This window comes from Salmo salar, chromosome 01 (assembly GCF_965601325.2).
Source record: "Salmo salar chromosome 01, fSalSal1, whole genome shotgun sequence".
Taxonomy (NCBI): Eukaryota; Metazoa; Chordata; class Actinopteri; order Salmoniformes; family Salmonidae; genus Salmo; species Salmo salar.
In genome coordinates, this window is record NC_138291.1 from 7,595,001 (window position 1) to 7,610,000 (window position 15,000).

The 15,000-nt window shown below is 44.6% G+C and overlaps 1 protein-coding gene across 1 annotated transcript in view; it reads right to left on the bottom strand.

Moving 5' to 3' along the window:
* Nucleotides 1–15,000, bottom strand: part of xdh (xanthine dehydrogenase) — a 63,261-nt gene that overhangs the window by 17,750 nt on the left and 30,511 nt on the right. The window contains exons 15-21 of the mRNA XM_082961196.1: nucleotides 13,463–13,552; nucleotides 11,691–11,860; nucleotides 11,387–11,513; nucleotides 6,014–6,233; nucleotides 5,729–5,853; nucleotides 4,931–5,064; nucleotides 1,761–1,848 (exon numbers count right to left, since the gene is read on the bottom strand). Coding sequence (XP_082817322.1) covers nucleotides 1,761–1,848; nucleotides 4,931–5,064; nucleotides 5,729–5,853; nucleotides 6,014–6,233; nucleotides 11,387–11,513; nucleotides 11,691–11,860; nucleotides 13,463–13,552 — 954 coding nt within the window. The remainder of the gene's footprint in view (nucleotides 1–1,760; nucleotides 1,849–4,930; nucleotides 5,065–5,728; nucleotides 5,854–6,013; nucleotides 6,234–11,386; nucleotides 11,514–11,690; nucleotides 11,861–13,462; nucleotides 13,553–15,000) is intronic.

Genomic DNA, 15,000 nt, shown 5'->3' on the forward strand with positions numbered 1-15,000 from the left:
ATTTGACCAAGAAGGAGAATGCTGGATTGCTGTATCAGATGACCTGGCCTCCATAATCACCCGACGTCAACCCAATTAAGATGGTTTGGGATGAGTTGGACCACAGAGTGAAGGAAAACCAGCCAACAAGTGCTCAGCATATGTGGGAACTCCTCCAAGACTGTTGGAAAAGCATTTCAGGTGAAGCTGGTTGAGAAAATGCCAAGAGTGTGCAAAGCAGTCATTAAGACAAAGGGTGGCTACTTTGAAGATTCTCAAATATAAAATATATTTTGATTTGTTTAATGCTTTTTTGGTTACTACATGATTCCATATGTGTTATTTCATAGTTTTGTCTTCACTATTATTATACAATGTAGAAAATAGTAAAAAAAAAACTTGATTGAGTAGGTGTGTCCAAACTTTTGACTGGTACTGTATAAAAATTGATTTTATAGGATCATTAAACAAAATACTATTATTGAACAAGCAGGTAATTACATATTTCAATTTCAAAATTCAGATAGCTGGGAATAACAAACAGATTGATAATAACATCCCATCTACTTTACCTCAGATTCATAATAACATCCAGTGGTGTAAAGTACTTAAGTAAAAATACTTTAAAGTACTACTTAAGTCGTTTTTTGGAGTATCTGTACTTCACTTTACTATTTATATTTTTGACAACTTGTACTTTTCCTTCACTACATTCCTAAAGAAAATAATGTACGTTTTACTCCATACATTTTCCCTGACACCCGAAACTACTCGTTACTTTTTGACAAGAAAATGGTCCAATTCACACATTTATCAAGAGAACATCCCTGGTCATCCCTACTGCCTCTGATCTGAAGGACTCACTAAACACAAATGCTTCGTTTGTTAATTATGTCTGAGTGTTGGAGTGTGCCCCTGGATATCCGTCAATATTTATATATTTTTTATTGTGCCGTATGGTTTGCTTAATATAAGGAATTTGAAATGGTTTGTAATTTTACTTTGACTTTTGACACTTATGTACTTTTTAGCAATTCCATTTACTATTGATACTTCAGTATATTTAAAACCAAATACTTTTAGAGTTTTACTCAAGTAGTATTTTACTGGGTGACTTTCACTTTTACTTGAGTCCTTTTCTATTAAGGTATCTTTACTTTTACTCAAGAATGACAATCGAGTTTCCACCGCTGAATTCATACCTTAGAGAGCTATTTATAACTTGTCAGAAATGTCCAGATCAACTAGCCCATGTCAGCTAATGTTTACATCCCATCTACTTTACCTCAGATTCATGTTTGTATTTATTCACTTTGTTGTTTCTTCTCAATAAAATGAAGAAACTGCTATTTATTGTAGAATAAATATTAGGCTGTTATTCTCATATATATCAGTATATCTGACTACAGTATATTCCAGATCTAACTGAGTTTAGTAATAAGTCATAATTTACCTTGTCAACCTGTTGTATAGCTGTGTGCTATGTTTCCTCTTCACTTGTTAGTCACAAAATAGTTTAAACACAAATTACTTTGAGTTTTGAAAGATATTGTTTGATGCTGTACATCACCAAAATCCAGGTAAATATTCATAATATGATTACTGTATTGTCCTATGTCTTTATAAAAAATATATATTATTGTTCGTTGCTACTATCAATTAATATTCTGCATATTTCTGTCAAGTTCATATAACTGTGTCCGTAGTACTTCTCGACTGGACTTATAGATTGCATTGTTTTCTGTGGTTTGTGTTTGTGTGTGTGTACAGGCATGTCCTACCTTGTAACGTCCATAGAAGGGGTGTCGCCCCCCCGTCACCAGCATGTCTTCATCTCTATCCAACATACATCTCACTGGCCTCTTCAACCTGACACAACACACACACACACACACACACACACACAAAGAGAGTTTCAGTTACGAAGAGTGAGTGAGTGAGTGAGTGAGTGAGTGAGTGAGTGAGTGAGTGAGTGAGTGAGTGAGTGAGTGAGCGTGCGACCGTGTGCGCTTTCGTGGGTGTGTGCGCCCGAGTGTGTGCATACACAACAACCTCTCAAATTTGAATTTTTCCCACATTTCTCCAAACATCACATTTTGAAAAGTTTGTTGACACGGCACTGCCCATCAGCGGGATTTAACATTCTACAGCGGTGACCATCAGTGGGATTTAACATTCTACAGCAGTGACCATCAGTGGGATTTAACATTCTACAGCAGTGACCATCAGTGGGATTTAACATTCTACAGCAGTGACCATCAGTGGGTTTTAACATTCTACAGCAGTGACCTTCAGTGGGATTTAACATGCTACAGCAGTGACCATCAGTGGGATTTAACATTCTACAGCAGTGACCTTCAGTGGGATTTAACATGCTACAGCAGCATAATGTGTTTTTCATTCAGTTTTTTTCATGAATTCACCTACAACTCCAGCACCTGAAAAACGTACCTGGATGTGCATGTGTTCTTCAGCTTTTGTATTTAACGGATTACGCTCATCCACCATCCCCGTCCACAACGTCCAAGCAAATCTCAAGCCTACTTCATTGTACTAGCGCTCGCTGTTGCCCCTAGTGGCCCGTATTGACTGAACTTGTTTAGACATTAATTCCGACTTTGTTAACCTGTTGGGGGTAGGGGGCAGTATTCACACGGCCGGATAAAAAACGTACCCGATTTAATCTGGTTATTACTACTGCCCAGAAACTAGAATATGCATATAATTTTTGGCTTTGGATAGAAAACACCCTAAAGTTTCTAAAACTGTTTGAATGGTGTCTGTGAGTATAACAGAACTCATATGGCAGGCAAAAACCTGAGAAGATTCCTTACAGGAAGTGCCCTCTCTGACCATTCCTTGAGCTTCTTGACTCTGTTTATTGAAGACTGAGGATCTTTGCTGTAACGTGACACTTCCTACGGCTCCCATAGGCTCTCAGAAGGCGGGAAAAAGCTGAATGATGTAATTCCAGCCCCAGGCTGAAACACATTAGCGCTTTTGGCAAGTGCTCTATCAGAGGACAATGGGCTGAGGCGCGTGCACGAGTCGACCCCATGTTTTTATTTTCTATCGTCTTTGAACCTAAACACAGATTCCCGGTCGGAATATTATCGCTTTTTTACGAGAAAAATGGCATAAAAATTGATTTTAACCTGTTAGGGCTAGGGGGCAGTATTGACACGGCTGGAAAAAAACGTACCTGATTTAATCTGGTTACTACTCCTGCCCAGTAACTAGAATATGCATATAATTATTGGCTTTGGATGGAAAACACCCTAAAGTTTCTAAAACTGTTTGAATGGTGTCTGTAAGTATAACAGAACTCATATGGCAGGCCAAAACCTGAGAAGATTCCATGCAGGAAGTGGCCTGTCTGACCATTTCTTGCCCTTCTTGATTATCTCTATCCATTACAGAGGATCTCTGCTGTTACGTGACACTTCCTACGGCTCCCATGGGCTCTCAGAAGGCGGCAAAAAGCTGAATCGTGGCTTTGCAGGCTCTGGCTGAAAAAAAGTAGCGCGTTTGGGTAGTGGCTGGTTACAGTACTGTGAGACTCAGGCTCGTGCCCGCGTCGACCCCATGCTTTGTTTTCTTTTGTCTGTTTACCTAAACGCAGATTCCCGGTCGGAATATTATCACTTTTTTACGAGAAAAATTGCATAAAAATTGATTTTAAACAGCGGTTGACATGCTTCGAAGTACGGTAATGGAATATTTAGAATTTTTTTGTCACGAATTGCGCCATGCGCGCGACCCTGATTTACCATTTCGGATAGTGTCTGGGACACACGAACAAAACGGCGCTATTCGGATATAACGATGGATTATTTTGGACCAAACCAACATTAGTTATTGAAGTAGCAGTCCTGGGAGTGCATTCTGACGAAGACAGCAAAGGTAATAACATTTTTCTTATAGTAATTCTGATTTTGGTGAGTGCTAAACTTGGTGGGTGTCTAAATAGCTAGCCCTGTGATGCCGGGCTATCTACTGAGAATATTGCAAAATGTGCTTTCACCGAAAAGCTATTTTAAAATCGGACATAGCGAGTGCATAGAGGAGTTCTGTATCTATAATTCTTAAAATAATTGTTATGTTTTTTGTGAACGTTTATCGTGAGTAATTTAGTAAATTCACCGAAGTTTGCGGGGGGTATGCTAGTTCTGAACGTCACATGCTAATGTAAAAAGCTGGTTTTTGATATAAATATGAACTTGATTGAACAAAACATGCATGTATTGTATTACATAATGTCCTAGGGTTGTCATCTGATGAAGATCAAAGGTTAGTGCTGCATTTAGCTGTCTTCTGGGTTTTTGTGACATTATATGCTAGCTTGAAAAATGGGTGTGTGATTATTTCTGGCTGGGTACTCTCCTGACATAATCTAATGTTTTGCTTTCGTTGTAAAGCCTTTTTGAAATCGGACAATGTGGTTAGATCAACGAGAGTCTTGTCTTTAAAATGGTGTAAAATAGTCATATGTTTGAGAAATTGAAGTTATAGCGTTTTTGAATATCGCGCCACTCGATTCCACTGGCTGTTGACTAGGTGGGACAATTTCGTCCCACATACCCGAGTTAAGTAAAACAGAAAGGCATTAATTCCAATTGGTTAACAATCAGGCATTAATTCCAATTGGTTAACAATCAGACATTAATTTCAATTGGTTAGGGTTTAGAATAGTCCTAATTGAATTCAGGAATTCATTCTGATTGGTTAATTAAGTTCAGAAAAACAACTCCACGGTTTAGTTTTATAGCTGACTCTCATTTCATAGAACCCCGTTCAATCCAAGCTCTTGGCACCGATTTTTTTGTTGTTGTTGTCATTGCTCTGGACAGTTTTGTTGCTCTGGACAGTGTCTCCCGACGTCTTGTGGACCTACAAAAATGAAAATTTTTGCCTTGAATCTGGAGTGATCTACGTTTGTACGTCATCTTACTTCTGAGCGGCCACAGCGACCACGGTGGACAGGGTGGTGGACCTGCTCTCCTTCCCTCCGAATCCTCCTCCCATCCTCTTCACTCTGATCACCACTCTACTGGCCGGGACACTCAACGCCTTAGCTACCAGAGACTAGAGAGAGAGAGAGAGCGAGTGTTTGTGGACGTGTTTAACTACACTTGTGGGGACTAGAAGTCCCCACAAGAACAGTAAACATGTTTTTGTTGTTGACCAGCTGGGAACATTTTGTTGGTACCCACAAGGTCAAATGTTATTTCTAGGGGTTTTAGGGTTAAGGTTAAGAGCTAGGGTTAGTTTTAGGGTTAGGATTAGGAACTAGGGTTAGTTTTAGGGTTAGGATTAGGAGCTAGGGTTAGTTTTAGGATTTGGAACTAGGGTTAGTTTTAGGGTTAGGATTAGGAACTAAGGTTAGTTTTATGGTTAGGATTAGGAACTAGGGTTAGTTTTAGGGTCAAGGTTAAGAGCTAGGGTTAGTTTTAGGGTTAGGATTAGGAGCTGGGGTTAGTTTTAGGGTCAGGGTTAAGAACTAGGGTTAGTTTTAGGGTTAGGATTAGGAGCTAGGGTTAGTTGTAGGGTCAGGGTTAAGAACTAGGGTTAGTTTTAGGGTCAAGGTTAGGAGCTAGGGTTAAGGTTAGGTTTTTGGGTTAAGGTTAGGGTTAGGGGTTAAGGAAAATAGGATTTTGAATGGGACTGAAATGTATGTCCTCACAAGGTGCTGCACAAGCCTGTGTGTGTGTGTGTGTGTGTGTGTGTGTGTGTGTGTGTGTGTGTGTACCTGGGTTTTGGTAGCAGACTGAGTAGAGACAAACAGCTCCATCTCTCCATCCTCTCCTCTAGGTACAGCTACAGTAACATTGGTCTCCAGGTAGAAGTGTTCCTGGCCTCCCATATGCATCTCACCTGGTAATACAGACACATGATCACACACACACACACACACACACACATTCACCCTCACACACACACTCACCCTCACAGACTCACACACGCACCCTCACACACACACACTCACCCTCACAGACTCACACACACACCCTCACCCTCACCCACCCACACTCACCCTCCAGAATGTGGTCAGCCTGTGTGAACCCTTGGTCCAGGTCTCCTCTCTGGATGGTTCTAACAGGCTGGAAGAAGGACTGGTGTGTAATGGCATCCTGTATGGTGATGATTACAGGCTGTAGTTCTTGGTAGGTGATCCTCACAGCCTTGGCTGCTCTCTGAGCGTGAGCCTGAGTGTCTGCTACTACCGCTCCTATGATGTGGCCCACACAGGTCACCTAGAGAATACACACACCCAGACACACGCAGACACACCCAGACAATGCATTCCAGGTGACTACCTCATGAAGCTGGTTGAGAGAATGTCATGAGTGTGCAAAGCTGTCATCAAGGCAAAGGGAAGCTACTTTGAAGAATCTCAAATTGAAAATATATTTAGGTTGTTTCCAGCCAGAGGGAAGGTTGTTTCCTGCCAGAGGGAAGGTTGTTTCCAGCCAGAGGGAAGGTTGTTTCCAGCCAGAGGGGAGGTAGTTTCCTGCCAGAGGGGAGGCGGTTTCCTGCCAGAGGGAAGGCGGTTTCCTGCCAGAGGGAAGGCGGTTTCCAGCCAGAGGGAAGGTAGTTTCCAGCCAGAGGGAAGGCGGTTTCCTGCCAGAGGGAAGGCGGTTTCCTGCCAGAGGGAAGGCGGTTTCCAGCCAGAGGGAAGGCGGTTTCCAGCCAGAGGGAAGGCGGTTTCCAGCCAGAGGGAAGGTAGTTTCCAGCCAGAGGGAAGGCGGTTTCCAGCCAGAGGGAAGGCGGTTTCCAGCCAGAGGGAAGGTTGTTTCCTGCCAGAGGGAAGGCGGTTTCCAGCCAGAGGGAAGGCGGTTTCCAGCCAGAGGGAAGGCGGTTTCCAGCCAGAGGGAAGGCGGTTTCCAGCCAGAGGGAAGGCGGTTTCCTGCCAGAGGGAAGGCGGTTTCCTGCCAGAGGGAAGGCGGTTTCCTGCCAGAGGGAAGGCGGTTTCCAGCCAGAGGGAAGGCGGTTTCCAGCCAGAGGGAAGGCGGTTTCCAGCCAGAGGGAAGGCGGTTTCCAGCCAGAGGGAAGGCGGTTTCCAGCCAGAGGGAAGGTTGTTTCCTGCCAGAGGGAAGGCGGTTTCCAGCCAGAGGGAAGGCGGTTTCCAGCCAGAGGGAAGGCGGTTTCCAGCCAGAGGGAAGGCGGTTTCCAGCCAGAGGGAAGGCGGTTTCCTGCCAGAGGGAAGGCGGTTTCCTGCCAGAGGGAAGGCGGTTTCCTGCCAGAGGGAAGGCGGTTTCCAGCCAGAGGGAAGGCGGTTTCCAGCCAGAGGGAAGGCGGTTTCCAGCCAGAGGGAAGGCGGTTTCCAGCCAGAGGGAAGGCGGTTTCCAGCCAGAGGGAAGGCGGTTTCCAGCCAGAGGGAAGGCGGTTTCCAGCCAGAGGGAAGGCGGTTTCCAGCCAGAGGGAAGGCGGTTTCCAGCCAGAGGGAAGGCGGTTTCCAGCCAGAGGGAAGGTTGTTTCCTGCCAGAGGGAAGGTTGTTTCCTGCCAGAGGGAAGGCGGTTTCCTGCCAGAGGGAAGGCGGTTTCCTGCCAGAGGGAAGGCGGTTTCCTGCCAGAGGGAAGGCGGTTTCCTGCCAGAGGGAAGGCGGTTTCCTGCCAGAGGGAAGGCGGTTTCCTGCCAGAGGGAAGGCGGTTTCCTGCCAGAGGGGAGGCGGTTTCCTGCCAGAGGGAAGGCGGTTTCCTGCCAGAGGGAAGGCGGTTTCCTGCCAGAGGGAAGGCGGTTTCCAGCCAGAGGGAAGGCGGTTTCCAGCCAGAGGGAAGGCGGTTTCCAGCCAGAGGGAAGGCGGTTTCCAGCCAGAGGGAAGGCAGTTTCCAGCCAGAGGGAAGGTAGTTTCCAGCCAGAGGGAAGGTAGTTTCCAGCCAGAGGGGAGGTGGTTTCCAGCCAGAGGGGAGGTGGTTTCCAGCCAGAGGGGAGGCGGTTTCCAGCCAGAGGGGAGGCGGTTTCCAGCCAGAGGGAAGGCGGTTTCCAGCCAGAGGGAAGGCGGTTTCCAGCCAGAGGGAAGGCGGTTTCCTGCCAGAGGGAAGGCGGTTTCCTGCCAGAGGGAAGGCGGTTTCCAGCCAGAGGGAAGGCGGTTTCCAGCCAGAGGGAAGGCGGTTTCCAGCCAGAGGGAAGGCGGTTTCCAGCCAGAGGGAAGTTGGTTTCCTGCCAGAGGGAAGGCGGTTTCCAGCCAGAGGGAAGGTAGTTTCCAGCCAGAGGGAAGGCAGTTTCCAGCCAGAGGGAAGGCAGTTTCCAGCCAGAGGGAAGGTAGAATCTCATAGTGTTCCAAACAATGTTTTAAAAATATTGAAACTTTTGAAGATGTCATTTTAATTTTATAAAAAAATTCTACAAAAACTTGTAAATGTGCAGTTTTCACATATGCAAACACTGGTATTGTGCTGGAGATAATCAACATGTGGTTGAAAAGTGGTGGAGTTGATGCAGTAAAACGTATCCTTTCAACCTAGAGTAGAACATACTGTACAAACAGTACCCTTTAACAGAGTAGAAAATACTGGACACACAGTACCCTTTAACAGAGTAGAAAATACTGGACACACAGTACCCTTTAACAGAGTAGAAAATACTGGACACACAGTACCCTCCAACATACATATCATAACACACACAATAACATAAAACACACACATGTAAATGTGTGTGTTGTGTGTGTGTGTTATGTAAATATGTGTGTGTTTTATGTTATAGAGTGTGTGTGTGTGTGTGTGTATGTAAATATGTGCGTGTTTTATGTTATTGTGTGTGTGTGTGTGTGTTATGTAAATATAATACACACAATAACATACACACACACACATATTTACATAAAACACACACACACACACAATAGCATAAAACACACACATATTTACATAACACACACACACACCGATGCCAGCACTCATCACTCACATGATGTGTCCGACGCACATCACCTAGGGAACACACACACACACACACACATAAAAATAACACAAACATAAAATGTAACCATGACTATGGATTTTGGGCTAAAGACTTTGCCTGTCACATAGTACACATGGTAACAGTGGAGTGGTCTGGGATGGTAAGAGAAACCAGAAGTCTAGCAGAGCGTGACAGTGGAGTAGTCTGGGATGGTAAGAGAAACCAGAAGTCTAGCAGAGCGTGACAGTAGAGTAGTCTGGGATGACAAGAGAAACCAGAAGTCTAGCAGAGCGTGACAGTGGAGTAGTCTGGGATGGTAAGAGAAATCAGGAGTCTATCAAAGCGTGACAGGGGAGTAGTTGTGTGTTCCAGAGTCACACGAGACCTTCTGTAGGTAGGTCATATGTGTGGCTGTGGAGAGAATGGATTATCGTTGCTCGACGTCTGTGTTGCGTTTCCCAGAATAAAGCCTCTGTCCCTCCATTTAACACTCTTTATTTCCCCTCTATCCCTCCCTCTCCTCCTCCCTTCGTTCACGCGTTGACTGTTCCTAACATACGCTGTCCAAGTTCTCACGTGTCTTCGCCTCGGGCTGTTGCGGTGGCCTCATTACACGTCACACCGACTGCAGTCAAATTCCACGTGACCATTTGAGTCACGGTAATCTCCTCTTGTGCACTCTGTACATGCGTTGGTAGTAGGTCGCTAATGGCCTGGTACTCAGTGCTCTGTTGTCCCTCTAACCCCTCTGACATCAATGCAAATGCAATGGTAAATCGCTGTTTCTTGCCTTACTGATTCACAAGCCGAGCATCGTTCACAATTGATAATTTATCATTCACAAGTTATAGGCTAATATTGTCAAGCATCAGATGATTCTTAATTTAATCTTGTCTTTAAATATACTAAATAATATACCTGTCATTTGTTTTGATTTAGAATGGGCCATTATCATGCACCTGTCTGGAAACAGGGACAGCGGGAAAAATACATTGTCTATGCCCTTAAATAGTTAATGGAGGAGGCTTTTCCCGTGGTTCATTTTCAAGCCAGCCAGATAGGCTATACTCCTGTTGTAAAGACAAGCATTGTGCTTAATACTAGGAAAGTTGAGAAATACAGTGATATAAACCTTAGATGTGTGGTGGACTCCAATCAAGTTGTAGAAACATCTCAAGGATGATCAATAGAAACAGGATGCACCTGAGCTCAATTTCCAGTCTCATAGCAAAGAGTCTGAATACTGAATATGTAAATAAGGTATTTCTGTTTTTTATTTTGAACACAATTGCAAAAATGTCTAAAAACCTGTTTTTGCTTTGTTATTATGGGGTATTGTGTGTAGATTGATGAGGATTTTTTTATTTTAGAAAAAGGCTGTAACGTAACAAAATGTGGAAAAAGTCGAGGGGTCTGAATTCTTTCCGAAGGCGCTGTAAATATAGTAGACCTAGCCTGTAGAAAGCTGATGGGATCCTCCTCTTTTTAATAGAGGCCATCACTCTGTTTTCTCTCGAAATTGCATAGCCTATAGTAATGTTGTGCAACATGAGCTCATGGGCTCTCATGAAGTGTGTGATTAGATTTTCGATTACATTTATTTATTAAATCCATTTTAGAATAAGGCTGTAAGGTAATAAAATTTGGAAAAAGTCAAGAGGTCTGAATACTTTCCGAAGGCACTGTACTATCGATGTTTCCCGAACAATTTTCACTTGATTCCCCAAATTAAGCACTGACTAGCTACAGGAACAGGGTTGGAGAGTCCATGGCACACAGAGTTTGGATGGGACATCACCTGTCGTGTGAAGTGAAACAAGTGTCCTTATAAGCCCAGACATTTCTATAAGCAGTCCTGTGTAAAAGCAGAGTTTTGATGGTGGCCTCTAAAAAGAGGAGGATACTAGCTGCTACCATATTTATTTCTCAGCTGCTCCTCTATAAAACCAAAGTAGCCTACCCAGCATGATTTAAACTGTGGGAAAGCAGCCTCCATTCACTATTCCGGTGCATATGGATGACACGTATTTTTGTTTATTTTTGTTCCTACCCATTTCATAATGGACCATTCTAAATCCAAAGTAATCCAAAGAGGAGGCCGGGAGGAGGCCGGGAGGAGGCCAAGAGGAGGCCAAGAGGAGGCCGGGAGGAGGCCGGGAGGAAGCCGGGAGGAGGCCAAGAGGAGGCCGGGAGGAGGCCAGGAGATGCTAAATGTGTTTGTATTAATTAACGGTCAATTACCGTGAGACCGGCAGTTATTTGCATGACAATTACCGGCTGACAAAGTGACATGACCACCACAGCCCTATCCTCACTACACACACACACACACACACACACACACACACACACACACACACACACACACACTACCAAGACTCTTCCTAGAGCTGGCCGCCCAGCCAAACTGAGCAATCGGAGAGAAGGAGCAGCACTCCACCAATCAGGCCTTATGGTGACCAGATGTAAGCCACACACACACACACACACACAGAGACTGACCGTGTCAACAGCGAGGACAGTCTCATCGTAGATGATAGGTCCTGTCATGTTGCTGCCAGGGATGTCCTTGGCAAACACACACGTCACCACACCTGGCATACTCTCTGCCTCCGATGTATCTATAGACCTAATCACACACACACAGTTATGCCAGAGAGTGTTTATAATTATCACATATGATACTTCATTGACTTAAATGGATTTGCTTGACTTACAATAAGTATGAATGTGTGTTGCCTGTGTGTGTGCGCGTGTGTGCGTGTGTTTGTGTATGTGACTGTGTTTGTGTGTGTTGTGTACTAACTGTATGCGTGCGTGGGCCTTGGTGCTGGTTATAAGACAGAGGTAGAGTTCATTCTCGTAGAGAGGGATGTCATCACAGTAAACCGCCTCGCCCGTCGCCTGCTTCATGGCTGAGAGGTGCATCATGGGACGGCCCACCACGTCCTCCTCCTTCTGACCGTCTGGAACCGCCTGGAACATGCAAGAAGGTAAGACACACACACACACACACACACACATAGAGTGCATTTGGAAAGTATTCAGACCCCTTGTCTTTTACCACATTTTGTTTTTACGTTACAGCCTTATTCTAAAATGGATAAAATTGTTTTTTTCCCTCATCAATCTACACACAACACCCTACAATGAAAAAAAACGGAAATATCACATTTATCTAAGCAGTCAGACCCTTTACTAAGTACTTTGTTGAAGCAAGGCGATTACAGCCTCGAGTCTTCTTGGGTACAAGCTTGACACACCTGTATTTGGGGAGTTTCTCCCATTCTTCTCTGCAGATTCTCTCAAGCTCTGTCAGGGGTGTCGATGTACAGCTATTTTCAGGTCTCTCCAGAGATGTTCGATGGGGTTCATGTCCGGGCTTTGGCTGGGCCACTCAAGGACGTTCAAAGACTTGTCCCGAAGCCACTCCTGCATTGTCTTGGCTGTGTGCTTAGGGTCATTGTCCTGTTGGAAGGTGAACCTTCGCCCCAGTCTGAGGTCCTGAGCACTCTGGAGCAGGTTTTCATCAAGGATCTCTCTGTACATTGCTCCGTTCATCTTTCCCTAGATCCTGACTAGTCTCTCAGTCCCCGCCGCTGAAAAACATCCCCACAGCATGATGCTGCCACCACGCTTCACCGTAGTGATGGTGCCAGGTTTCCTCCAGACGTGACGCTTGGCATTCAGGCCAAAATCTTGGTTTCATCAGACCAGATAATCTTATTTCTCAGGAGTGGCTTACATCTGGTCACCATAAGGCCTGATTGGTGGAGTGCTGCAGAGATGGTTGTCCTTCTGGAAGGTTCTCCCATCTCCACAGAGGAACTCTAGAGCTCTGTCAGAGTGACCATCGGGTTCTGGGACACCTCCCTTACCAAGGTCCTTCTCTCCGATTGCTCAGTTTGGCTGGGCGGCCAGCTCTAGGAAGAGTCTTGGTAGTTCCAAACTTCTTCAATGCTGCGTAAATGATCTGTGCCTCAACACTATCCTGTCGCCTTGGTGCTCTACGTACGGCTTGGTTTTTGCTCTGACATGCGTTGTCGACTGTGGGAACTTATACAGACAGGTGTGTGCCTTTCCAAATCATGTCCAATCAATTGAATTTCCCACAGGTGGACTCCAAGTTGTAGAAACATCTCAAGGATGATCAATGAAAACAGGATGCACCTGAGATCAATTTCGAGTCTCATAGCAAAGGGTCTAAAAACTTCTGTATTTCTGTTTTTTAATTTTTTTGAAATTTGCTAACATTTCTAAGAACCTGTTTTCACTTTGTCATTATGGGGTATTGCGTGTAGATTGATGAGGGGGGGAAAAGTATTTAATCCATTTTAGAATAAGGCTGTAACGTAACAAAATTGATAAAAAGTATTGGTTTGAATACTTTCCAAACACACTGTAGGACACAGGTGTTTAGGTTTCCATCATGCATACCTAGGGTTGCAAAATTCTGATACATTTCCACAAATTCTCTATATTTCCAGAAATCCTGTTTGGAAGTAGGGAAAGTTACCAGGATTTGCAGCCCAATGCCTACCGTTCCTTCCCTCAAAGTCCCTCAGTTTAAAGTCTTACCTGGAAAATCTGGACACTGGAGGGGGACGTCTGGTGGTAGATCTCTGTAGCACTGATGTAGTCAGCCCTGACACCCTCCATATCTGCACCCTGCAGAGAGAGATATAGTCAGCCCTGACACCCTCTACATACACCCTGTAGAGAGAGAGAGATAGTCAGCCCTGACACCCTCCATATCTGCACCCTGCAGAGAGAGATATAGTCAGCCCTGACACCCTCCATATCTGCACCCTGCAGAGAGAGATATAGTCAGCCCTGACACCCTCTACATACACCCTGTAGAGAGAGAGATATAGTCAGCCCTGACATCCTTTACATACACCCTGTAGAGAGAGAGATATAGTCAGCCCTGACACCCTCTACATACACCCTGTAGAGAGAGAGATATAGCCAGATACACCCTCTCCATACACCCCGTAGAGAGAGAGATATAGCCAGCCCTGACACCCTCTCCATACACCCTGTAGAGAGAGAGATATAGTCAGCCCTGACACCCTCTACATACACCCTGTGGAGAGAGATATAGCCAGATACACCCTCTATACAGTGGCAAGAAAAAGTATGTGAACCCTTTGGAGTTACCTGGATTTCTGCATAAATTGGTCATAAAATTTGATCTGATCTTCAATTAAGTCACAACAATTGACAATTGACAAATACAGTCTGCTTAAATTAATAACACAAACAATTATATGTTGTCATGTCTTTATTGAACATGCCGTGTAAACATTCACAGTGTAGGGTGGGGAAAGTATGTGAACCCTTGGATTTAATAACTGGTTGACCCTACTTTGGCAGCAATAACAACCAAACGTTCTCTGTAGTTGCGGATCAGACCTGCACAACGGTCAGGAGGAATTTTGAACCATTACGCTTTACAAAACTGTTTCAGTTCAGCAATATTCTTGGGATGTCTGGTGTGAACTGCTCTCTTGAGGTCATGCCACAGCATCTAAATCAGGTTGAGGTCAGGACTCTGACTGGGCCACTCCAGAAGGTGTATTTTCTTCTGTTGAAGCCATTCTGTTGTTGATTTACTTCTGTGTTTTGGGTCGTTGTCCTGTTGCATCACCCAACTTATGTTGAGCTTCAATTGGTGGGCAGATAGCCTTACATTCTCCTGCAAAATGTCTTGATAAACTTGGGAATTCATGTTTCCGTCAATGATAGCAAGCTGTCCAGGCCCTGAGGCAGCAAAGCAGCCCCAAACCATGATGCTCCCTCCACCATACTTTACCGTTGGGATGAGGTGTTGATGTTGGTGTGCTGTGCATTTTCTCCTCCACACATAGTGTTGTGTGTTCCTTCCAAACAACTCAACTTTAGTTTAATCTGTCCACAGAATATTTTGCCAGTAGCGCTGTGGAACATCCAGGTGAACTTTTGCAAACTTCAAACGTGCAGCAATGTTTTTTTGGACAGCAGTGGCTTCTTCTGTGGCGTTCTCCCATGAACATCATTCTTGTTTAGTGTTTTACATATCATAGACTCGCCAACAGAGATGTTAGCATGTTCCAGGGATTTCTTTAAGTCTTTAG